This window comes from Eptatretus burgeri, chromosome 10 (assembly GCF_056783735.1).
Source record: "Eptatretus burgeri isolate ZD-2024b chromosome 10, Ebu_testis_v1, whole genome shotgun sequence".
NCBI classification, from domain to species: Eukaryota; Metazoa; Chordata; class Myxini; order Myxiniformes; family Myxinidae; genus Eptatretus; species Eptatretus burgeri.
This window is the reverse complement of record NC_140970.1, coordinates 43,035,336-43,062,302: the sequence shown is the minus strand read 5'-3', so window position 1 is coordinate 43,062,302 and position 26,967 is coordinate 43,035,336. Positions and strand designations below refer to the sequence as shown.

Sequence of the window (26,967 nt, the reverse complement as noted above, 5' to 3'; positions counted from 1 at the left end):
GATATTCACCAAAATTGAATCAATTTGTCCTTGTCAAACATCCAATGTGTCCACCAAGTTTCATCCAAATCCATGCACAACTTTTTGAGACATCGTGTTATATATTGTTAATGGCCCTCCCTCTCAATGGTGAACAATCACTGAAAATTGTCATCGCCGGATCCAAATCCGGATCTTCACCGAAATTGAATCAGTTCGTCCTTGCCACTCACCCAACTTGCCCACCAAATTTCATCTAAATCCATCGAAAACTTTTGTGGACAAACAAACAGACAAACAGACAGGGATGAAAACATCACCACCTTCCACCTTCGGTGGTGGAGGTAACAAACTAGATATCTGCAATCACAAAGCAATCACCAGCAACTTACCCAAAGCCCACCACCATCCAATGATGGCTATATTTTTTCAGACTACCATATGATCTTGATGTTCAACATTTAGGGATAAAAGTGTAAATTAAGAAAATGTGTCCCAATCTACAATCTATCCATAAAACTCAACAACATGAAAATCTGAGGAAAATTATAAATTCAAGTTTTGATTAAAAAAAAAAAAATCTGAAAAAAGTAGGTCAAGGACACAAAATAAATATCAAGTGCACAACCTCAATGCAGGTACATTATTATGAAGCAAGAACATCTTGGAAGGCCAAGCAGTCTTTGAGATTCCACATTGGCAGAATTGAGCAATGACACAAAAACATGTTTGTTTTTCTTCCAGAAGGCCATTTGACCTTGACCTATAAACTGGAGAGGTATGATGTAAATTAAGCACAATGTGCTTACATTTAGAGTCAAGGTTATCTCGAGAGGGCAATTTCATTCTTATTGGACAAAGCTTAGTTGAGTTATGGTGAAAAATGTTAAAATGTCTAATTAGGTCATGACATGAAAAAATAGGTCAAGGTCAAAAAGAAAATGTCAACCCCACATACTTCTATCCATATTATTGATGCAAAATTTCATTCCAAAAGACCCGGATGACTCAGATGCAGCTCAGAAATTGGGAGTGCAGGAAGAAAAAAATATATAGATATCATTTTCTAAATGGTGGTATAATACTCAAAAGCGTTGAAGAAACTCCAGGGAACCATGAAAAACTTGGGGCACTAATTGCAGAAATAAAAGCCTACAACAGCTATAAGCGTCCCCCGATCCTGTGGGGGAAGGTTTAATAAACAAAGGAAAAAAAATTGCAGTACAGGACTGGATATCAACAAGCGGAGTACCCGCACTACAGACGATCTTGTTCTAAGCATGGAATACGTTATTGACGCCATCCTTTATTTGGGCAGTGTGTGGGTAACCGACAGCTGCCTCAATCGCTCCCGAAAATAAATAAATAAAATAACCTGGGTTATGTGCATAAAGCAAAAACATACCTACTGCTTATTTACCTATAATTCCAGCAGTGTGTGTGTGTGTGTGTGTGCGTGTCTGTGTGTGCGTGTCTGTGTGTGCGTGTCTGTGTGTGCGTGTCTGTGTGTGCGTGTCTGTGTGTGCGTGTCTGTGTGTGCGTGTCTGTGTGTGCGTGTCTGTGTGTGCGTGTCTGTGTGTGCGTGTCTGTGTGTGCGTGTCTGACCGCTGTTTCTCGACAACCACTGGTCCGATCTAATTGAAACTTGCCAGCTATATTGCTGTGGACCTGAGTATGTGCCTTTTCAAGGTTTGATATTAATTGGACAAGTGGTTCCCAAGTTATGGCCATTTATTTACCAAACCAATGACAGAACACGTTACTGCGTAGGCATGGGGAAAGGGCGCCATTTAGTTACCAATGACAGGACACGTTGCTGCGTAGGCGTAGCCGTTGGGGAAAGAGATCCTCAGCCGCATTCCCCATTACGGGTTACAATGTACAGACTTCCGGATAGTGATGACACTGTATTCCAATAATTTCTCGACTTCTTTTGCGCATTTATAGATAAACACAATGCCCCAATCCAGTCGTCGTTTACGAGAGCGAAGGAACGGCCTGTGTGGTTGTTTGAAACTTTTTTTTTGCACGTAAGGCCATGCACGTACAGCCACGCAAGAGTGAAGGAACGTTCTGTGTGGTTGTTGTTTCTGGTACGCGGTATGAAAGTTATTTTTATTTTATTTTTTTGCACGTACGGACACGCGAGAGTGAAGGAACGTCCTGTGTGGTTGTTGTTTCTGGTCCGCGGTTTGAAAGTTTTTTTTTTTTTTGCACGTACGGCCATATCTGTACGGGCACGTACTAGTAATTCAAAACACCTCACTCACTGGAAAATGTGGGGACAAGAATACTGTACTGTAAATGGTGGGGGCTTGTAATACCCTTCCCCACCTGGAGGCGGCACTACACAATGCGCATTGACCTCAAAAATTTGTGTCACACCCCCCACCCCCCCCCCCCAGACCAGCGGCAAAGATTAAATATACCATTAGAGATGGGGAATCCCCCGTCATTGAATGAAAAAGGTCATACATATTCCAGATAATGAGGGAGGTGAATTGGAAACAAGACACCATTTGGTCATCATCTCGAGAAAGTTCCCCAGGGGTGAGGAACGTAGTAACCAAAAATAATTGAAATCAGATAAGCGGTTTTCCATTTATTACAAAAAACATTTTTTCAAGATGGCCGCTCTAGTCGGCGATCTTGGATCCGGCCACGCCCAAAATCAATAGCGTTCTTCCTTTTCAGGTTTGTATATGTGTGACTCAAATTTCAAATTGATATGGCGAAAAAAAATTTTTTTCAAGATGGCCGCCCAGTCGGCCATCTTGGATCCGGCCACGCCCAAAATCAATATGGTCCTTCCTTTTCAGGTGGTACATGTGTGACTCAAATTTCAAATCGATATGGCGAAAAAACATTTTTTTTCAAGATGGCCGCCCCAGTCAGCCATCTTGGATCCGGCCACGCCCAAAATCAATAGGGTTCTTCCTTTTCAGGTGGTACATGTGTGACCCCAATTTCAAATCCATATGGCAAACAGTTTATGAGTTATCACACTCACAGCTATAAATGTTGACGCCCAGCTCGCCGGATGGACGGACGGACGGACGGACGACCCGGGTGACAACAATATCCCCCTTCCGCCACGCGGCGGGGGATAAAAACACGCCACTATATACTAATTTCGGTCATGCTGATCCTCTGTAGCAAGTCTGCCAGATCTAATCGGCCCATGGCTGTAAGAAGGAGTAGTGCGACAAACACACAAGCAAACGCCCAAACACCAGTCCATGAATTATAGTAAGGATGCAGCAGCTGTCTATTAAATACACCTCATTGCAATAAACTTGTCAAAATTAGTCTCAAAGACTATTCTTTCTTCTTTTTTTTTGAAGCTAGTCCACCAGGGGGTTGACTCAGCCTGTCATCCTTCCGAGGTCGGCGAAACGAGTACCAGTGTACTGGTCCCGGTGTAATGCCCGGGTTAGAATAGGTGTACCATATCCCTGTGTGTCGTAAGAGGCGACCAGGGTTGGCGTCAGGAAGGGCATCCGGCCACAAAACATTGCCTCAAGAAAAAAGCCCAACCCCTACACAGCAGGGACAAATGGCTGTAAAAACGGTCACTAGTCCACATTTTTTATTTAGCCTCAAAATCTTGCAAGAATTACCACCCTACACCCCTTCCCCAGGTGATCACAATTTGGAATCAAACAGTTTTTTGTAATGAATGACAAAACATACCTTCAATGCGTACACTATAGTAAGATGATCGCTGTTGCTTCCTCGAGAGAGCTCTTTCCTTTTAAGATCAGTCAACTTCTCTTTACCCTGCAAAGCACACAAACTAGAACATCAGCTCGCTCAGCCCAACAGCTGTTTGCATGAGCCAATGTCAATCTGACTGCATTCAGGCCTTGCCATCGAGTAAACATTGCTGCTCGATATGACACATTACATAACAACCAATGCAATTTACAAGCACAGCCTTGAAAGCCAGCTGCATAAAGACTGGCAGTGTATTAAACAACACCAAAAGAGATCCAAATCCAGATCTGACGCGCACAGTTAAGTGGAGGTACTTACGAGTGGGATGACGAAGGGATCCTTGAAACTAAGGCTGGCAGCGATAGTCAAGATCGGATCCAAACAGCCAAACATAGCACCAAACAAAATGAGTTTTCCGATGGTCGGTTCTACTGGCAGTCGTGCCAGGTGGAAGCCTAATGGGGTGAGCTCTTCATTGGCATCCAGAGCATTCTAAGGGAACGCGTATTCATGAAAAAAAAATAATCAGTGTGCATGCCTTGCTGTGAAATGTTCAGTCAGGGAATGGACTGTCCATTGTGGGGCTACATTGATTTAATACTACATTTTTATTGAAAAATACCTCAATGGATGATAAATGCCTCCGAACTTCATGACAGATGCAAAGAAATACCAAACCAGAATGAAAAGCAACAGCACAGGATAGTGTCACCAAGAAAATGTTGGTTTTTTCCCCAAATTGGCAGTTAATTCCTTCAGTTTACATTTATTTCCAAGAATTCGTAAAATAATTGTTTTTTCTCGAGAAACCATCGCATGATTAAACAAAATAAAACCACAAAACAAATCAAGAGAGAGAAGAAGATATTTCATGTCCACAAGTTAAGAAATTAAATTGCACATTTGAATGTGAAATTTGGAAGCAAAATAATTTTAAGGTATAATCAGGATAAACTACAATTATGATAATGATTGTGGATTGTGGAAGAAATGAGAAATAGTGGATGAAGTCTGGGTCTGGTGGCTTAGTGGGAAGAACACTGGATAGGAATCGAAAAGGTCGGAGATCCAAATGCAGCTGAAGACAACATTACAGTCCAAAGGATTTGGATTTTAAGCTGAAAAAAGCAAATCATGGGAAGATAAAAATGGTAGCCTCTGGAAAATAAGTGTTGTAATTACAGTGTTTTTAAACCCCAAACGGTTCAATAATTACCTTCATGGAGAGGTACTCTTCCTGGTTTTGACTTAATCAAGGGCTCGGGCGATGCGATCGTGTAACTGGATGTACATGTACGAGGCCATTGCAGGTTTGTTCGGAATGGAGTTACTTGTCATACCCACTAGTTATCTCCGCCACCAAAGGTAGGAGATTATGTTTTCACCCCTGTCTGTCTGTTTATTACTCGCAAAAATCGAAGATTTTTCAAGCATATTGGTTGGTCGCATGTGTTATTCTGTCTGTTTGTCACTTGCAAAATCGAAGATGTTTAAAGTATATTGGTCGGTCGCTTTTGTTGTTATGCCAAAAATTGAAAATTTTCATCATATGTCGGTCTGTCTCTGTTTGTTTGGCTGCGAGTGTGATAACTCGCGAACGCTTCCAGCTATCTTTGTAAAAACTTTGCCAGAGGATTCCGAAGGACAAAAGTGAGGCTGTCAATGTTTTTTGACCATATATGTCAAGGTGACAGTGAAGTCATTTGCATAAAACATATGCACTACCGGTCAAAAGTTTTAGAACACCCCCATTTTTCCAGTTTTTAATGAAATTTAAGCAGTTCAAGTCCAGTGAATAACCTGAAATGGTACAAAGCTAAGTGGTAAACCATCAGAGGTTAAAAAAAGAAAAGATTAGGTTACAAAAAACTGAAAAATAATGTAAATTTCAGAGTTGTTAAAAAAGGCCCTTTTCAGGAAACAAGTAATGGGTTAGCAACTGCGGTTGTTCTGCAGCAAACAAATTAAATTAAGCCTTGAAAGTTGATGCAAACAATTCCAACAGGTGTCTCAACTCTTGTTGATTAGTTACAAACCCTCTGTCTGTATAAAAGCAGTGTTGGAACAGACTGTGTTGCTGCACCCTCTGAAGCATTATTTGGACAATATTGCACTGCAGGAAGTAGTATATTGCTATCATAATGGCGAGAAAAAGACAACTAACAAAGGAAGACAGACAGATCATTAAAACCCTTAAAAGTGTAGGTCTTTCCTTTAGAGAAATTGCAAAGAGGCCAAGGTGTCAGTGAGTACAGTTTCCTACACCATCAAAAGGCACTTAGAAACTGGAGGAAACTCTGACAGGATAAGGTCTGGCATACCCTAAGCCACAACACAATCAGAAGACAAGTTTCTGAGAGTCAACAGCCTGCGTGATAGGTGGCTCACAGGACAGCAGCTTCAAGCACAGCTTAGGCCTAAGTCACATTTGCTCTACGGCGAGGATACGGCGGGCGTACGCCCTCTAAATTGACAGAAACGTGCGGCGGCCGCAGAGTTTCTGCGGTGGCCTCAGGGTGGCCCAACGCCCTTTGGCTATATTTTACAGGCTGTAAGGTCACCGTGGAATTATAACGCGGAGTTAACTTTTTTCATTTCTACGTTCGACGTAGCAATTCGACAAACTGAAACAAAGGAAATGGTAAAAAAAAATAATAATAATTAACCCATTCGTTACCGTCCGTCTGGCCCACGTTCGCCTTAGGGCCTGCGGTCGCCTTGCGGGCACCTTGAGGCTACCTTGCGTCTGCCTTGAAAATTCTATAGCCGCCGCAGGGCACCCTTAAGGTCACCGTGCGACATCAAATAAAAGACCGTACGGCAACCCCACATTTTCGGTCTCCACAATTTCTAAGACCTAAAGCCTAAGTCACATTTGCTCTACTGCGAGGATACGGCAGCCGTACGCCCTCTGAATTGACAGAAACGTGTGGCAGCCGCAGAGTTTCTGCGGTGGCCTCAGGGTGGCCCTACGCCGTATGGCTATATTTTACAGGCCGTAAGTTCGCCGTGGAATTATAACGTGGAGGTATAACTTTTTTCATTTCTACGTTCGCCGTAGCAATTCGACAAGCCGAAAAAAAAAACTGGTAAAAAATAATAATAAAATTAACCCATTCGTTACCGTCCGTCTGGCCGCACGTTCGCCTTCGGGCCCCCCTGCGGTCGCCTTGCGGGTACCTTGCGTCTGCCTTAAAAATTCCATGGCCCCCGCAGGAACGCCCTAAGGTCACTGTGCGACATCAAATCAAAGACCGTACGGTAACCCCACATTTTCGGTCTCCACAATTTATAAATACGCCGTGCAGCTCCCCGAAAAAATAATAACATGTGACTGCTACATTGTGTGACCGTGGAAATACTGCGGACGCCGTATAATTGCTAATGGCCGTATATTTTGGTGACCCCACGGCCGCCGTGGCAAATGTGACTTAGGCCTAAATTCGCTGTGTGGCTCCCCAAAAAATAAAAACATATGTGACTGCTACATTGTGTGACCGTGGAAATACTGCGGCCGCCGTATAATTGCTAATGGCCGTAGATTTTGGAGACCCCACGGCCGCCGTGGCAAATGTGACTTAGGCCTAAATACGCTGTGCGGCTCCCCAAAAAATAAAAACATATGTGACTGCTACATTGTGTGACCGTGGAAATACTGCGGCCGCCGTATAATTGCTAATGGCCGTAGATTTTGGTGACCCCACGGCCGCCGTGGCAAATGTGACTTAGGCCTAAATACGCTGTGCGGCTCCCCAAAAAATAAAAACATATGTGACTGCTACATTGTGTGACCGTGGAAATACTGCGGACGCCGTATAATTGCTAATGGCCGTAGATTTTGGTGACCCCACGGCCGCCGTGGCAAATGTGACTTAGGCCTAAATACGCTGTGCGGCTCCCCAAAAAATAAAAACATATGTGACTGCTACATTGTGTGACCGTGGAAATACTGCGGCCGCCGTATAATTGCTAATGGCCGTAGATTTTGGTGACCCCACGGCCGCCGTGGCAAATGTGACTTAGGCCTAAATACGCTGTGCGGCTCCCCAAAAAATAAAAACATATGTGACTGCTACATTGTGTGACCGTGGAAATACTGCGGCCGCCGTATAATTGCTAATGGCTGTAGATTTTGGAGACCCCACGGCCGCCGTGGCAAATGTGACCTAGGCCTTAACACTGGTCGAAGTAAGGAAGTCTCAGTTTCAACTGTGACGAGAAGACTTCGAGCTGCAGGTTTGACAGGTCGAGTGACAGTAAGAAAGCCATTGCTAAGATGGCAAAATAAGAAAAAGCGGCTTGCCTGGGCCATGAAGCACCGCCAGTGGACTACTGAAAACTGGAAGGTCTTATGGAACGATTAATCAAAATTTGAAATCTTCAGTTCATCACGCAGGGTTTTTGTATGTCGCGAGTAGGCGAAAGGATGGTTCCTCAGTGTGTGATACCAACTGTCAAACATGGAGGAGGAAGAGTGATGATCTGGGGGCTCTTTTGCTGGATCCAGTTGGCGACTTGCACAGAGTAACTGGCAGCCTGAACCAAAAGGGCTACCACAGCATTTTGCAGCACCATGCAATACCCTTTGGCCTACGCCTAGTTGGTGAGGGGTTCATCCTACAGCAAGATAGCAACCCAAAACATACCTCCAGGCTATGTCAGAACTACTTCAGAAGAAAAGAACAAGATGGAAGGCTTCAAATCATGGAATGGCCAGCACACTCTCCAGACTTAAACCCCATCGAGCTGGTTTGGGATGAACTGGACAGAAGGGTGAAAGCAAAGCAACCTACAAGTGCAACACATTTGTGGGAACTTCTGCAACAGTGTTGGGAAGAACTTTCTGAACAATATTTGATTTCCATTGCAGAAAGAATGCTACGAGTATGTTCGGCTGTTAATTCTGCAAAAGGTGGCTACTTTGATGAGTCAAAAATTTCGATTAAATTTTGTTCAACAAAATGACTTCATGATTTCTTTTTTATCTGCTATTGTTTATTTGTGTATGCTTTAATTTCAGAGTACATCGAAACATTAAACTGCTTAAATTTCAGTAAACACTGGTAAAATGGGGGTGTTCTAAAACTTTTGACCGGTAGTGCACGACCAAAAGTCGTGATCATTATCTCAGATAATGGCATGCCCTTGCACGACGTGAAGTCAAAACTTGACACAAATGAATTGGAAAGCATCACCGACAAATTCAGAGCAGATTTGAAAATCCGATCGTTATTACAAGGAAATTTTTGCACAGGAGGAGGCCATTCGGCCCATCATGCCTGCACCACACTAATACCAGATTTAATAAATCCCTCAATAGCCCCTCCCTGTGTGTGCAGTCTTTTGGCTGCTGCACTGGAAGTCATTTCGCCAACCTTGGAAGGATGACAGGCTGAGTCAACCCCCTGGTGTTAATTCAGCAGCCAACGGGGCTTGAACTCAGGACCATAGTATCCCAAGCCACCACCCGAACCACTAAGCCAACACCAGGGTACAATGCAAGATTTCGATTATTAAAATGCAAGATTAACGAATGGGCTGGGGAACAGATGACGCATTTCCAAAATGGTGGCCATACATTGACATAAAACATAATTTCCATGGCAACGAAGTTACCTATTTTAAAGTATAGGGGTTTTTTTTTAGGGAAAAAAAAGACGATAGCTCAAACGCTTCAAGATCCAGGTATCAAATTGCAAACATGTTCTATTCTAAGGTCAAGGTGACAGTGATGTCATTTGCATGATTTTGCCATATCTGTCAGGCAGGCTCCCTTGTTCTGTCTGTCTGTCTGTCAACCAACTACAGGTCACAATTTAAAACCAATCTTCAAGAAACTTCACCAAGCTGTCGAGGTTGTCACAACTAAGAAGCCTATTGATTTTGTGGTCAAAGGTCAACTCAAGGTCAAATTTCTAAAATCATCCATTTTCATCCTATCAACTTAAACATTAAACAGCAATTGCACAGTAAATTACTGACTTGGGAAAGCAACGATTTTTGAGGTCAAAAGGTCAAAGGTCAACGTAATAAAATTAATTTTCATCCGATTGACTTGAGATTTTATTGAGATCATCAATATTAATCTTAATGAAATGGACAATTTGATGTATTCCATGGCAAGTTTTTTTTGGGGGGGTGGATTTTGCAAGTACACAATGTGCATCTTGTTACTTGCAGAAATCACAGATTTTTCAAGTATATTGGTTGGTTGAATGTGTTATTGTCTGTTTGTCACATGGTGGAATTTTTTTTCACCAAGTAAGTTGGTCTGTAGCATTTGTCTGTCTGTCTGTCTGTTTGTGTTTGTCACATGACTTTTGACTACAGTTTTCAAGCAATCATTCTGAATTTTTTTGTGTTTCGAGGTGACCGGCCAAGGGCAGCAACGGTCAAAACTTGGTGGACAGGTTGGGTGTGTGACAAGGACTAATTGATTCGATTTTGGTGAAGATCTGAGTCTGTATCTGAGAATTTTTCAAGTGATTCTTCACCATTGAGAGATCAGGCCAAAAACGATACATCGCACAATATCTCAAAAAGTTGTGAACGGCTTCGGATGAAATTTAGTGGGCAGTTTGGTTGTGTGACAAGGATGAATTGATTAAATTTTGGTGAAGATCTGGATCCGGATCTGGCTACTAGAATTTTCTAAGTCATTCTTCACCACTGAGAGATGGGGTGAAAAAATTATATATTGCAAGATATATCAAAAATTTATTGGGCCTGATATGTTCTACTATATCAGGCATTGCATGACGGAGGTATGCGCTCTACCGAATGCCCTTCTAGTTTTCACTATTATCTTGCTCTCAGACAATGGCATGCCCTTGTAATATGTGAATGAATAAATTTTAATTATTTGAACTTGAAGCCAGTTCAGTCTCGGCATTCTTACCAAAAATAAGTGCACTCTTCCCCCCCCCCTTCTTTTTTTTGTATCCAAAACCTTGGCTAGTGGAAGAACAAGAACACTGAATGTCTCAAGATGGAAAAGAACAGAAGAAGCAGGATAACGGGAGGGGTAGTTGAAGGACAAAACAGAGAGAGAGAGAGAGACTACGACATATGATGGGTGTGGGACGGTAGGGGATGACGCATGTGGTGGACAAGATGAATAAGGAAGCAAACTCTCAGGAATGAAAGACTAGAAATTTGGGAGGGTGGTTAATGGATGGGGGATGATTTGAGATTGTGTTGGGCTTGGGGTTAGCAAGGGGATTAGCGGGTATAGAAAAGATCAGTGTTGGGTGGGGCCAATTTGAGATGGTGTTGAACAGCTGTCTTGAAGAACTGGAGGGAAGAATGAGGTTGAAGAGGATGTGGATGATGGTTCCAGAGGTGGGAAAAAAGGAGAAAATGAGAAGAGGTGAACAGTGATCCGGGATTTTGGATATTTCACGAGGAGGTCACAGATTAATTTTTTTTGAATACCTTGTCGAGGCTCGAATGAGAGCAAACACACAACGCAGAGCAAGGGCGGCATGAGACAAGAGGGGTGGGAGTAGGAAGGACAAAACAGTGTGGAACAGAGACACGAGGAGATCTGTGGAAGGGAGAGGGATGGGGCGGGGAACACGGGGTATACAAGATGGACATTACAGGGACTTTCAAGAAGGAAAGCAGGGAATTTGAAGGAGGTGGGTTTGGGTTGGATTAACGGGGGTAGAAAAGATCGAGGATTGGATGGGGGATGATTAGAGGTGGTGGTGAACAGCTGTTTTGAAGGCCTGGAGGTAAGAATGGGATTGAATAGAGTGAGGGAGTTTATTCCAAAGGTGGGAAAAAACGAGGAATGAAAAAGTGAAGGTGAGCATCGATTCGTGATTTTGGTAGTTTTACCAGAAGGGGGTTGTTGGCGGACCTTGAGCACCTTGCAGAAATATGGTGGGTACAAATCGCAGATAGAGCAGGGGGTCTGAGACTGGAGAGGAGATGGTAGAAGACAAAAAGACCACCAACCTGCCTGCGGTGAGAGAGTGAGAGGCCCAAAGACTCTCATTGCAGGAGATGCCAATGATCTGAAATGCCTTGGTTTGCACAGCATGAATTCGAGAAAGGTGGGAGGCAGGAGCACCAGCCCAGAGGGGAGAGCAGTACTCCATCAGGCTGTGGACGAAAGCTTTGTATGTGGTCAGGAGCTCAGTTGGAACGAGGAAGGACGTTGCACGACGGAGGATTCTCAGTCAGTGACTGGCTTTGGAGGCCAGGTTGGAAATGTGGCTTTCCCAGGAAAGATCATGGCAGATAGTAAGACCCAGAAGCTTGAAAGAAAGGGCTTCTTCCAGAGGATTGTTGAGAAAGTAGATGGAGGGGTGGGGGGGGGTCTAAACGGTCCTTTCAGAGAGACAAAGTGAGAGTGTGAGATTTGTCCGGATTGAAAGACATGTTCCACATGTTGGACCAGTTTGTGATTTTATCCAGATCTGCAGTGAGCGAAGAAGCTACTGCTTGCCGGTCTGAGGGATGATAGATGGTACGGCAGAGGGTGGAGTCATCAGCAAAGAGATAAAGGATTTTCCAGAGAGTCGGAGAGATTATTGGTGAAAACCAGAAAAAGAACAGGGCCTGGAACACTTCCCTGAGGAACACCAGCCTGGACAGGAAGAGGGGATAAAAGAACTCCATTTAGGGCCACACGTTGACTGCAACAGGAGAGGAAGTCTGCGTGCCATGAGTGGAGACGGCCTTTGGATACCATCGGAAGAGAGTTTGGTGAGCAGGACAGGGTGCCAGACCGTGTCAAAAGCACACGATATGTCTCGGGATGTGGCTCCGATTTCATACGGCTCATGATTTCATGATGTACCACATATGAAATGCAGAAACCTGCGATGGGGGGGGGGGTGTGCGGTGGGGGAAGAATATAGAAACGGCAGAGGGTGCCAGAACAGAAAGGAAGTGGGAGAAAAATCCTCACCTGTCTGCAATGTGAAAGTGATAGGTCCATAGACTCAGCTTCATCATGGGACATTCCAATAACCTTGAAGGCCTTCGTTCCCACGGTGTCAAGCTGAGCAAGATGTGAGGCAGGGGAGTGTGCCCAGAGGGGAGAGCAGTCCTACATCAAACTGTAGATGAAGGCCTTGTCAGTAAATAAAAGGTGAGATGCATCAACAAGCCCCCCCGAACAAACGGACGCAAACGTGGTCAGACGGAAGGAAAACCCGTCATTATTTTTACAAATACAGCTAAAATTGAAGATAAAGCGACCGAAATTGAAACCAACACAGTAATTACGGTCGTAATAGCAAATATAATGGTAACCAACACGTTTTTTCTGCACACAAGAACGGTCGTGACGGAAACAAAAACGGTTGTAACGGAAACAAGCACACAAAATCCCGAAATAGAACGGTGGGGAACGGAAGCATGAACGGTTATTTCCGTCGTGAATAGTCCGAGACCGAAACAAAAGCGGTTCATTCCAGTTACTGTAGTGCGAGCAAGATGGCGGATGCAGTAGAACGACCTGTTACGGTATGTAAATTTTTTGTGCTTGTGCCTCGAACATAAATGTAATATAGATAATATATAGTGGGTAGTACCTGATGTAGTTTTAACAATTTATTAAACCGAATTTTGTTGTGATGATAATGTTTGGTTTGCCTGTATTTCGAGTCCCCGAGTGTAGGATCGCTAGTTGTGTATGCCCAGTTCAACATAGGGGATCGTGTATGGGATCTTTTTACAGTTTTTACTTCATATTAACTTTGTTATTTTATTGGAATTTGCAAATTATTATTACTATCAAATTTTACCTCTTGCAAATATAAACGATCAATCGTCACTGATCGCTGCAGCACGGCGGCACGAATTTCACGAAATATCAGCCACACATTAAGTCAAGAGGGCGCATTTATCGCTGCTTCTATAATATCCCGTATCACAAACGGGTTTTCATTAACAGACATGAAAAATTCAAGGCAGACTATGTTAAAGTTAATTTACCATAACTTCAAGAACTTTTCAAACCGCAATGTTTCCCACGTTCTGGTAACCGGAATGAATCGCTTTCGCTTCATTCTCCCCCGTTTCACGACGAAAATAACAGATGTTGCTTTCATTCCCCACCGTTTTATTGCGGGATTGACCGTTCTTGTGTCCGTTACGACTGTTCTTGCGTGTAGAATAAATGTGTTGGTTTCGGTTATATTTGCTATTGCGACCCTAACTACTGTGTTGGTTTCAATTTCGGCTGCTTTTTCATCAATTTTAGCTGTTTTTGTAACAAGAATGACGGGTTTTCCATCCGTATAACCACGTTTTCGTCTGTTTGTTAGGGAGGCCTGATCAAGTAAAGACTTTACATGCTGAAGAAAGATCAGGGATGATAGTGAGGCCTCAAAATATGAGTGACTGAACTTCACAAGAATTGTTAAGAAAATTGATGGGAGGGTTTGCCACATGGTCTTTTCGAGGAGAGAGTGAGTGTGGGATTTCTCAGGAGTAAAATATGTATTCCAAGTATTTGACCAGCTTGTGATTCTATCATCTGCTGAGAAGGAAGAGGCTGCTGACTGCCTTTGTGAAGGATGAGGATGTTCAGGCAGAGGGTGGAATCATCAGCAAAGAAATGAAAAGGATTTTCCAGATTGTTAAGAAAGATTGTTGATGAAGATTAGGAATAGGACTGGCACAAGACACTGCCTTGGGGCACTCCAGCCTTGACAGGATGGGAGATAAGAGGAACTCTTTGATCTCAAAAGAAGGCCAAGACAAGTATTCACTGTCCGAAATGGTCTTGTACATTGCAATAGTGGGCAAATATGTTAGAGCATTGGCAACGTAATTGAAAATAAAATTTGACTTCATCTTTCACAAACACGCACAAAGAGAACTTCAGTCAGGCAGAGGTCTGTTAGAAGCAAAGAAACAGAATACAATGTCTGAGAGGCCATGCTCATCAAATTTGATTCATGATTTATATTTAACTACGAGCAAAGGTACCCAGCGTTGCCGGGCAACGCCAATTCCCTCCTCCGACCATTCCCCTCTTATCCCACCCCGTCCCCTGGCTCCACCCCTTCCATCTTCACATACCACTCCCCCCCGGACTCCCACTCCAGCCATTACCCTCCCACTCAAACCTTTCCCTCCTTCCTCCCACCTTTCTCTCCCTCCTCCCATAAAGGTACCCAGCATTGCCAGGCAAAGCTGGATCCCTCTTCCACCCATACCCTCCCTCCTCCCACCACTTCCCCTGCCTTCTCCCTTCTCTCACCCCACCCCTTCCCCTCCCTTCTCTCTTCTCCCACCCCACCCCCATTTCTCTCCCTCTCCCTACACCCTTGCCCGACCACTTCCCACCCAACCCCCTCCCCCAGACTCCCACCCCACTCATTCCCCTCCCACCTCCACCCTTTCCCTCCCTCCTCCACCCTTTCCCCACTCCTCCCATTCCCTCCCTCCTCCCACCTCCACCCTTTCCCACCCTCCTCCCACCTCCACCCTTTCCCACCCTCCTCCCACCTCCACCCTTTCCCACCTCCACCCTTTCCCACCCTCCTCCCACCTCCACCCTTTCCCACCCTCCTCCACCCTCCTCCCACCTCCACCCTCCTCCCACCTCCACCCTTCTCCCACCTCCACCCTTTCCCTCCCTCCTCCCACTTCCACCCTTTCCCTCCCTCCTCCCACCTCCACCCTTTCCCACCTCCATCCATTCCCCTCCATCCTCCCACCTCCACCATTTCTCTCCTCTCCCTCCCCCCTCCACCCTTGCCCTACCACTTCCCACCCCACCCTTTCCCTCCCTCCTCCCACCTCCACCTAAGGTTGAGATTCAAACCCTAGCTCGACAGCTTAGAGCGAGTGTGCATACCTCACGGCCATCCTTCTGTGGAGTGGGGATGCATTGCTTTGTAGCCACTGAAAGCATTTTTCAATTCTCTCTTACTCATTTTAATCCTCCAATTTATTTTGCCTTTCAAACTCCGGGGATTTCCCCATGGAGAACCGAGTCACAGTCACCACACCCACTGCTCGTACCATGGGAGCTTGCACCCGCTTTAAAATTATTTTCCTTCCACTCAATGAAGTTACACTTTCAGAACACAAGAAAAAAAGTTCAATGCTTTGGCAATTTCACATTTTCTTGTGTAAATATGGAGAAGGAGGGTGCACACCCTTGCTTAAAGCTTATAAGATATGTGCTCAGTTATAAGAATCAGCAATTTCTATAAAATTTCAGATTTAACTCCAGATTGCGAGATATATTTAATCAACAAAATCTGATCCTCAAATCCGAAATTATATTTCAATTATACACTTCAATTAGTCCATGAGAGTATAACGTGTTTCGAAGGTGTGAGAGTATTTTTTCGTCATTTTTAGTAGGCCGAATCAAAATGGCAAATTAGACCCCTGCGAGATGAAGTTGGGCTGACTAATGATAAGCCTTGCATGAAGTTAAGCTGTTAAATATCTTCAAAAGGGGTGTTTAACAATTAAAATACCCAGTTTTCATTCATGCACTCCCTTGGAGTTCCCTTGGTTTGCAAGCAAACTGTCGGGCTGCCAGGTTTCATGGTTTTAGAGTTATGGAGGAGGGACATTCGCGCGTACGCACACACACACACACACACACACACACACACACACACACACACACCTATTATTATAGATAAATGTACTTCCATAAAATTAGAATCAGGACCCCTGTTTCCTAGAACTCGACTCTTAAGGTGTTTCATAAAGGTGTCACCTACCAATTCTTTCAAGTGTGTGACAGCAAGTGTGACGGCTTTCAAAGCAGGAGGCTGCATGGCTTTATTCAAGAATGACGCGATTTGCCCAAACTTCAAAATCTGCAAAATTTCAGTGAAGAAAACATTATAAAATGGGGGAAACAACATTAAAATTGCTATGCCCTCCATCTCTATTTTCAAAGACAACATGATTATGGGATATGATTTTTGACAAATTACAGCACAATCGACACAAGCAGCCAGGGAGAACATTCAGTGCCTCTAGAAAGTCTACACCCCTTTTCAAAATTTTCACCTTTTGTTGCCTTATACCCTGGAATTAAGTTTCATCAAATCCTACTTTTTCCACCTTTATTTACACATCGTAACCCACAACTTCCAAGTGAAAAACCTTAGTCACCCAAGTGTAGCTTTGGCTGTGTGCTTCGGGTCGTTGTCAAGCTGAAAGGGTGAACTTCCGTCCCAATTTCAGCTTTCTTGCAGAGGGCAGCAGGTTTTCCTCGAGGAATTTTCTGTATTTTGCTCCATCCATTTTCTCTTCTATCCTGAAAAGTGTCCCAGTCCCTGCTGATGAGAAACATCCTCATAACCTGATGCTGCCACCACCATGCTTCACAGTAGGGGTGGTGTTCTTTGGGTGATGCGTTGTGTTGGGTTTGCACCAAACGTAACGTTTTGCATTTAGGCCAAAATGTTTCATCTTGGTTTTGTCAGACCACAAAACCTTTTGCCACATGGCTTCAGAATGTCCAAGTGTTTTTATTTTTTTTGCATACCTCAAAAAGGACTCAAGGTCCAGTTTGGGTTATGATTTGTAGATTTTTTGAGTGATGGCTTCCTTCTTACCACCCTACCGTACAAGCCAAACTTGTGGAGTGCTTGGGATATTGTTGTCACATGCACACAGTGAGCAGTCTTTTCCAAAAAAAGCATGCGGCTCTTTCATATTCGCCATTGGCCTCTTGGTGGCCTCGCTGATCAGTCTCCTCCTTGCTTGGTCATCCAGTTTGGAGGGATGGCTTGATTTAGGTACTGTCTTCGTGGTACCATACACCTTCTACTTCTTAACGATTGTCTGAACTGTGCTCCAAGGGGTTTTCAAAGCCTGTGAAATATTTTTATATCCTTCTCCTGATCTGTGCATTTCTACAACTTTATCCCAGAGGTCTTTTGAAAGCTACTTGGTGCTCATGGTTGAGTCTGCTGTGAAATGCATTACCCAGCAGAGGAAACCTACAGGAATGATTAATTTTATTGTGAAATATTCAGAATCACTACAATTTAACACAGGTGGAGGCTAAATTAACTTGGTGTGTGATTTTGAAGGTGATTGGTTACACCTGAGCTAATTTACAATTGCTAATATTATATGCCTGGTGTTGGCTCAGTGGTTAGGGTGGTGGCTTGGGATCCCAGGGTCCTGAGTTCAAGCCTCGTTTCCTGCTGAATTAATTCACCAGGGGGTTGACTCAGCCTGCCATCCTTCCGAGGTCGGCAAAATGAGTACCAGCTTGCTGGGATGACTGAGTCATTCGAGTATCCTGTGTCGGAGTGGCGACCCGTCCAGGATTGTACCCAATAGCCAGGGAGACTGCTTCAGCAGGAACAACGCTCTATACAGAGTACGGTCCCAATGGGGGGGGGGAGATATAAGGGGGATGGACACTTATCCAACCAAGATATTCTAGTTTTGTATTTTTAAATAATTTTATATAAGCCTAGTGTTGGCTTCATGGTTCGGTGGCTGGCTTGGGATCTTAGGGTCCTGAGTTCGAGGCTCTTTTGTCGCTGAATTAACACCAGGAGGGTTTGACTCAGCCTGTCATCCTTGCGAGGTCAGCAAAATGAGTACCAGTGTACTGGTAGAGGGGCACAGCATCAGCGGCACAGCCGCGCAACCAGGAAATGATAGGCTGCCATACGCAAGAAGAAGAAGAATTAATTTTCTGAAATTTGTAGAATTTGTTTTTCACTTGGAAGTTGTGGGTTACGATGTATAAATTAAGGTGGAAAAAGTCTGATTTAATGCAATTTAATTCCAGACTATAAGGCAACAAAAGGTGAAAAATTTGAAAGGGGGTGTACACTTTTTATAGGCACTGTATAGAAGGAACATTTCCAATCACATTTCAAGTACCATGACTTCAAATAAACACGATGGAATAATTTTCATGAACATGAAGAATTAAAGTCAAAACTGAGCCTAATTCTGACCAGGAACTGTCCTATTCTCAGTTCTTTTCCATCCGACTTTCATTCCATCCTTATATTTCCAAACAAATTCTGCATGAGTGAGCAAAATGCTCTCACACAAAAAGAGGGACCAGGCTTCTTTGCAGCTCCAGAGATAAACACCCTTTGGAGTCGTTTCCAGAAAGAATCTCACTCCATATTGAATGAATTAATCACATACCAAAATGCAGCTTTCCTGCCTCACTTTCAGGCCTCAACTTGCAAATGAATATGTATGGAAAAGGCCATGGTGACCGAGCAGCTTGATGTCTCCAAGCCCAAAAAAAACAACCACATCACTGATTGTAAATAAATAAATAAATAAATAAATAAATAATCCACAGAAGAGGAGGAAGGAAAACAAAATAAAAACAACAACAGGAAGAAAACGAAGAAACCTTTATTTGTAAGCAGAGTTCTTCGAGCGGTGTGCGAAGGAGCTCAGGCAGCTGATAGTCGTTCAGCAAACGAGCCCGTAGGTTGTTGTACAAATGGTAGCAAAAACCCTCCTGCACTCTGCAATGACAACAAAGGTAACACGTTTTCACCAAGATTGCATCAACTTGAGAAATGAGTTCGGTATAATCATTTCATTGGTGGGACCAAAAGGGACAAGGAAGCATTTCCACTTCGACCCTGCATAGCAGCATTAAAAACAGAAAACTTGGATTTCATTGATTTTTTCGGTCATTTCATCTCGATTCTTGAAGACATGGAATTATAAAATTGGTCGTGATTTTTGGATGTCTATCTGTCCGTCCGTTAACTTTTTGCTGTTTTTGCTACTCCTCCCTCATCACCCGGCTGATTGTTCTGAAACGTGACATATGAATAAAAGACAGTAGCCTGAATAATCGCTGGGGGCTTTGATTTTTCGATTTTGGATCATGGGGGATCCTGGGGTGGGGGGGGGGGGGTTACCTAATGAAACTTTGGATCCCCACTCGTCCTTTATTTACCAACCGATTGCTCTGAAACCTGATACAACCCTTCCAGTCGGTGATCCACAAGATCGCTCTGTCTTACATTTTTCGATTTCGGATCAGAGGGCTCTCAGGGGATTGACTCTCGTGTAGTGTAACGTCCGTGACATCAGCAGAGGTCTGAACTACCTTACGAAATGACCGTCAGCCCATTCGGGGCTAATTGTTATGCCTCTGGTGACGAAGTCGCCGGACGCATGATGTTTTCGGGTTGTCCGTCCGTCTTTGCTAATTACCACCACCACCGAAGGTGAAGGAGGTTGTTTTCAACCCTTTTCTGTCAGTTTATTTTTCTGTCTTTGTGCAGGATATCTCAAAAAGTTGTGGACCTGCCCAGGGTGATGAAGGTTATGGTCAAGTTTCATCAAAATTGTGTGCATGGTTTAAGAAAAGAAAGCAAATACATATTTTGGGGGGCAATCCCCCCGTAGAACCCCTTAGACCCCAATTTTTTTTTTTAATGTTGTGAACAAACTTTGGTACATCACGGGTGATGAAGGCTGTGGTCAAGTTTCGTTGAAATTGTGTGTGTAGTTTCGGAGATAGAAAAACAATACATATTTGGGGGGGCAACCCCCCCCCATTACAACCCCTTCGAGCCCGAATTTTCTAATGTCATGAACAAGTTTTGGAATATCATGGGTGACGAACGTTGTAGTGAAGTTTCATCGGAATTGTGTGTCGTTTCTGAAAAGAAAGCAAATACTTTTTTGGGGAGGCAACCCCCCCTCCCCGTAAACTCCCTCTGTAGACCCCTTTAGACCCCAATTTTTTATGCCGTGAACAAATTTTGGTGCATCACAGATGATGAAGGTTGTGGTGAAGTTTCATCGCAATTGTGTGCGTAGTTTCTGAGAAGAAAGGAAATACCTCTTTTGGGGAGCAACTCAATTTCTTTTTAATGCCGTGAGCAAACTTTGGTACATACACTGTGATGAATGTTGTGCTAAAGTTTCATCGAAATCAGAGAAGAAGACGGACAGATGGACTGATGGGCCATCCCATAAGCTCCCCAGAACTACATTCCAGGTGAGCTAAAAAAGTTGAAACTTGGCACATGTCAAGTACTTCCCATTGGAAATAAGTGTGATTTTTTTAATGTCATAGGTGGCATATAACGGCATAATTGCATACGTCGAATGCCTTATCTGATCGGTATGAAAATTTTTGAGGGTCATCTTGGGTCAAATTGTATGGGGGGGTGAGAGGGGGAATTGTTGACATCATTGGTCACGTGGTCAGCAGCCATAGATATACCGTCGTGCCCCCAGAATCCGAACGCCCCATTGTTTGAACAAATTGAAATCTGAACAATTTTTTCGAGAAAATTTCGCCCTAAAAACCGAACACATTTTCGAAAACTGAATTTTCGCAAATTTCTTTGTTGTAACTCAACCATGAGTCCTAAAAAAGTAACTGCAAAGGTGAACAGCTCCACCAATCACGTTCCGAGGTAAACTCGTGCTGCATAGCTAATGAGATGAACGTCACAGCTCCACTAATCACGTTCCGAGGTGAACTCGTGCTGCATAGCTAATGAGATGAACGTCACAGCTCCACCACTGCCGCCACCTGCACCAGAATCTTCCATAAGCCGAAGTCGTCTCATCTCCAAGCAAAATACACTTTATAAAACCAGTTTATTTATTTATATTATATTTTATTATCTTTGCACGGTATTATGTTTTGTATTAATTATTTATTATTTGTAAATACGTACATTTCTCTTTTTTTTTTCCAATTACAGTATCACCCTTGTGCATTCACCATGGCACCCAAGAAGAGCAGTGAAGCAAATAGGAGTAAGAGGAAGTCCGTGAGAACGACAATTGAGTTGAAGAAAGAACTTATTGCTAAGCATGAGAGCAGTACGCGTGTGTCTGATCTCGCTGCCATGTTCGAGCTGCCGAAATCGACCGTGTGTAGGATTCTGAAAAAATAAAGAAGCGATAAAAGCGCGAAAACCCATCGTGAAGCAAACTCATTCAATGAACCCTCTGACGAATCGACTTTAACGAACTCAACGGTTTTTTTTCGCGAGCATGGTAGTGACGTCACGCCGCGTCACCCAATCGCTTCACCTCTTGATTCTCTCCCGTGGAACCGTGCGGTGAAAACGGCACGTTTGTGTCTCCACAGAGTGTACTGGGATATAAAACATCATTTGGTGCTTCATGGTTAATTGCATACCTCCACCAGGCTGAACAGTTTACGATTTTGGGTCCCAATGGCCACTGATAGGCCGGAGCTGCATCCAGACCTGATGGAAGAAGCGACAACGCTCCTGCTCATCCCCCAGGCTTGGAAAAAGATTCATGACCCAGAAAACGTCATTTACTCATCTTATTTTAACTTAAACATGGGTAATTTCAGTTGAAAGTGTCTTGAAAGTGGGTTTTCTTGGGGTCCAGGAACGGATTAATTCACTTTCCATTATTTCTTATTGGGAAAATAGTTTTGGAATCCGAACTTTTTGGAATCCGAACAGCCTCTTGGAACGAATTAAATTCGGATTCTGGGGACACCACTGTATGTGTGTGTGTGAGTGTGTGTGTGTGTGTGTGTATATATATATATATATATATATATATATATATATATATATATATATATATATATATATATATATATATATATATATATATATATATATATATATATATATATATATATATATATATATATATATATATATATATATATATATATATATACACACACACACACACACACACACACACACACACACACACACACACACACACACACACACACACACACACACACACACACACACACACACACACACACACACACATATATATACAAAAAACATATTTTAACATAAAAACCTTCAAAAATATTCATCTCCAAAATAGCTGAACAGATCGAGGTAAACTATCCACGGATGATCACCTCCACATGAGGACCAAAAACTTATCCAGCGATGATGTCATAAGTCACATGGTTTGGCAGCTATGATTTTTTGAAGAATAAACCTTGAAAAATCTTCTCCAGAACAGCTTGACAGATCGAGGGGAAACTTCATCCACATGTTACCCAAAACTTGGGGATACCAGGGTGTTCACGAATAATTAATATTTTGCATGGTTTGGCAGCCATATTGGATTCAAAGAAAACCAGGGCATTTAAGATCATCGGCATCTCCCGCAATGAAGCTGAGTCTTTGGGCCTCTCACTCAATCACCGCAGGTTGGTCGGTGGTCTTTCTGTCTTCTACCGACTCCTCTCCAGCCTTGCCCCCCCTGCTCTCTCTGCGATTTGTCCCCACCACATTTCCACAGGGCGCTCAAGGTCCGCCAACAACCCCCTTCTGGTAAAACTACCAAAATCACGAATCACTGCTCATCTTCACTCTTTCATTCCTCTTTTTTCCCGCCTTTGGGAACTTCCTCACTCTATTCTTTCCCATTCTTCCCTCCAGGCTTTCAAAACAGCTGTTCACCACCACCTCTTATCTTCCCCCATCCAAATCCTCGATCTTTTCTACCCCCGATAATCCACCCAAGCCCACTTCCTTCATTTCTCCTGCTTTCCTTCCTGAAAGTCCCTGAAATGTCCATCTTCTCTTCGCCATGTTCCCCGTCCCATCCCCATCCCTCTCCCTTCCACAGTTCACCTAATGTGTCTGTTCCCCACTGTTTTGTCCCTTCCACTCCCGCCCCTCTTGTCTCATGCCTCCTTGCTGTGAGTTGTGTGTTAGCTCTCATACGAGCCTCGACCAAGGTATACAAAAAAAAAAAAAAGAAATCGATAAAAAAATTTGTTTCACTTCAACCGCTTCATCAATCGATGTGAAATGTCAGAGTTATGATCTAATCATCATGGGGAATATATGTTTTAAATTTCAACCTGATCGGATGCATGGTCTGACAGCCAGAATTATTTATTATTTTGAATCTGGGTTCAGGGATTTAAATCAAACTTGGTACAAGTATTATTATGATGCAATAATGTAGGTGGAGGTATAGCTTATCTTGTGAGTCGCAACGTCGAAGAGTGTCATCGTTTCTATACATTAGTCTGTTATGTCTGCTGGCACATACCGACCGGCCCTGCCTCGGCGCTGCCGTGCATTTGCAAGGCTGACCCACTCTGGCTTCATGGTAGAGATGTCATTATCCACATCATAGTTTGTCTCCTTGATCTTCCCACAATCGATGACATGGACAACATCGTCAATGGTGATGCTGTAATAATGTAGGGCACAGGTTAACATGACATGTACGGTTATTCAAACACAATATGGGGAGGTGGCAATTTTAGACAGCATCTCGAAAATAAAAAGGGCAATTTTAGACAGTTTTCACATTCACAAAGGGATAATTTTGAGAGATGGTTAATATTCGCAAGGGGGCACGTTAATGTCAGACACTTTGATCTTTTCAAGGTGGAATCGTATTTCACAATTCATTCAATAGAAATATAAGAAATAGGGGTTAACGAAATTACGTAGGCGATTCAACAGGTTGTTGAACATTCAAAAGCATTTGGTACAAAGAAAAACAAAAGTTCAGGTCCATTCACCTTGTCTCTGCAATATTGGTCGCAATGATAATTTTCCAAACACCAGGTGGTGGTCTATCAAAGACCTATAGGGACATCAGGACAATCGAGCAATGAGCTGTGTACAAAAGAAAAACATCAACACCTTGCATTCACGTGTGTTGTTTGGTATAGAGTGTATTTGAGGTTGAGCCAGTGTTTGTCTGTGTGTGTGTGTGTGTGTATGTGTGTGTCTGTCTGTGTGTGTATGTGTGTGTGTCTGTCTGTCTATGTACGTGTGTCTGTCTGTGCGTGTCTGTATGTCTGTGTGTGTCTGTGTCTGTCTGTGTGTAAGTGTGTGTACGTGTGTATCTGTGTGTACGTGTGTGTCTGTGTCTGTCTGTGTCTGTCTGTGTGTACGTGTGTGTCTGTCTGTCTGTGTGTACGTGTGTGTCTGTCTGTCTGTGTGTACGTGTGTGTCTGTGTCTGTGTGTCTGTGTGTACGTGTGTGTCTGTGTCTGTCTGTCTGTGTGTACGTGTGTCTGTGTCTGTCTGTCTGTGTGTACGTGTGTCTGTGTCTGTCTGTCTGTGTGTACGTGTGTCTGTGTGTCTGTCTGTGTGTCTGTCTGTGTGTCTGTCTGTGTGTCTGTGTGCGTGTGTGTCTGTCTGTCTGTCTGTCTGTGTGCGTGTGTGTCTGTCTGTCTGTCTGTCTGTCTGTGTGCTTGTGTGTCTGTCTGTCTGTCTGTGTGCGTGTGTCTGTCTGTCTGTCTGTCTGTCTGTGTGCATGTGTGTCTGTCTGTGTGCGTGTCTGCTGTCTGTCTGTCTGTGTGCATGTGTGTCTGTCTGTCTGTCTGTCTGTCTGTCTGCGTGTGCGTCTGTCTGTCTGTCTGTCTGTCTGTGTGCGTGTGTGTCTGTCTGTCTGTCTGTCTGTCTGTCTGTGTGTGTTTGTCTGTCTGTCTGTCTGTGTGCGTGTGTCTGTCTGTCTGTCTGTCTGTGTGCGTGTGTCTGTCTGTGTGTCTGTGTGTCTGTGCGTCTGTCTGTCTGTCTGTGTGTGCGTGCGTCTGTCTGTCTGTCTGTGTGTGCGTGTCTGTCTGTCTGTGTGCGCGTGTCTGTCTGTCTGTGTGCGTGTGTCTGTCTGTCTGTGTGCGTGTGTCTGTCTGTCTGTGTGCGTGTGTCTGTCTGTCTGTGTGCGTGTGTCTGTCTGTCTGTGTGCGTGTGTCTGTCTGTCTGTGTGCGTGTGTCTGTCTGTCTGTGTGCGTGTGTCTGTCTGTCTGTGTGCGTGTGTCTGTCTGTCTGTCTGTGCGTGTGTCTGTCTGTCTGTGTGTGCGTGTGTCTGTCTGTCTGTGTGTGCGTGTGTCTGTCTGTCTGTCTGTGTGTGCGTGTGTCTGTCTGTCTGTCTGTGTGCGTGTGTCTGTCTGTCTGTGTGTGCGTGTGTCTGTCTGTCTGTGTGTGCGTGTGTCTGTCTGTCTGTGTGTGCGTGTGTCTGTCTGTCTGTGTGTGCGTGTGTCTGTCTGTCTGTGTGTGCGTGTGTCTGTCTGTCTGTGTGTGCGTGTGTCTGTCTGTCTGTGTGTGCGTGTGTCTGTCTGTCTGTGTGTGCGTGTGTCTGTCTGTCTGTCTGTGTGCATGTGTCTGTCTGTCTGTCTGTCTGGGTGTCTGTGTGCGTGTGTCTGGCAGTCTGTCTGTCTGTGTGCGTGTGTCTGGCAGTCTGTCTGTCTGTGTGCGTGTGTCTGGCAGTCTGTCTGTCTGTGTGCGTGTGTCTGGCAGTCTGTCTGTCTGTGTGCGTGTGTCTGTCTGTGTGCATGTGTCTGTCTGTCTATCTGTACGTGTGTCTGTCTGTGTGTGTGTCTGTTTGTGTGCGTGTGTCTGTATGTATGTGTGTGCGTGTGTCTGTCTGTCTGTCTGTGTGCGTGTGCCTGTTTGTCTGTCAGTCTTTTTGCGTGTGTCTGTTTGTCTGTCAGTCTGTGTGCGTGTGTCTGTTTGTCTGTCGGACTGTGTGCGTGTGTCTGTTTGTCTGTCAGTCTGTGTGCGTGTGTCTGTTTGGCTGGCAGTCTGTGTGCGTGTGTCTGTTTGTCTGTCAGTCTGTGTGCGTGTGTCTGTTTGTCTGTCAGTCTGTGTGCGTGTGTCTGTTTGTCTGTCAGTCTGTGTGCGTGTGTCTGTTTGTCTGTCAGTCTGTGTGCGTGTGTCTGTTTGTCTGTCAGTCTGTGTGCGTGTGTGTTTGTCTGTCAGTCTGTGTGCGTGTGTCTGTTTGTCTGTCAGTCTGTGTGCGTGTGTCTGTTTGTCTGTCAGTCTGTGTGCGTGTGTCTGTTTGTCTGTCAGTCTGTGTGCGTGTGTCTGTTTGTCTGTCAGTCTGTGTGCGTGTGTCTGTTTGTCTGTCAGTCTGTGTGCGTGTGTCTGTTTGTCTGTCAGTCTGTGTGCGTGTGTCTGTTTGTGTGTCAGTCTGTGTGCGTGTGTCTGTTTGTCTGTCAGTCTGTGTGCGTGTGTCTGTTTGTGTGTCAGTCTGTGTGCGTGTGTCTGTTTGTCTGTCAGTCTGTGTGCGTGTGTCTGTTTGTCTGTCAGTCTGTGTGCGTGTGTCTGTTTGTCTGTCAGTCTGTGTGCGTGTGTCTGTTTGTCTGTCAGTCTGTGTGCGTGTGTCTGTTTGTCTGTCAGTCTGTGTGCGTGTGTCTGTTTGTCTGTCAGTCTGTGTGCGTGTGTCTGTTTGTCTGTCAGTCTGTGTGCGTGTGTCTGTTTGTCTGTCAGTCTGTGTGCGTGTGTCTGTCTGTCTGTCAGTCTGTGTGCGTGTGTCTGTCTGTCTGTCAGTCTGTGTGCGTGTGTCTGTCTGTCTGTCAGTCTGTGTGCGTGTG

At 44.2% G+C, this 26,967-nt stretch overlaps 1 protein-coding gene across 4 annotated transcripts in view; it reads right to left on the bottom strand.

Moving 5' to 3' along the window:
* Positions 1–26,967, bottom strand: part of DHX36 (DEAH-box helicase 36) — a 119,996-nt gene that overhangs the window by 34,683 nt on the left and 58,346 nt on the right. For all 4 annotated transcript variants that reach the window (XM_085898035.1, XM_085898036.1, XM_085898038.1 and 1 more), the window contains 6 exons: positions 24,170–24,234; positions 23,689–23,832; positions 19,037–19,154; positions 16,407–16,505; positions 4,015–4,188; positions 3,673–3,759 (listed from right to left, as the gene is read on the bottom strand). In XM_085898035.1, coding sequence (XP_085754161.1) covers positions 3,673–3,759; positions 4,015–4,188; positions 16,407–16,505; positions 19,037–19,154; positions 23,689–23,832; positions 24,170–24,234 — 687 coding nt within the window. The remainder of the gene's footprint in view (positions 1–3,672; positions 3,760–4,014; positions 4,189–16,406; positions 16,506–19,036; positions 19,155–23,688; positions 23,833–24,169; positions 24,235–26,967) is intronic.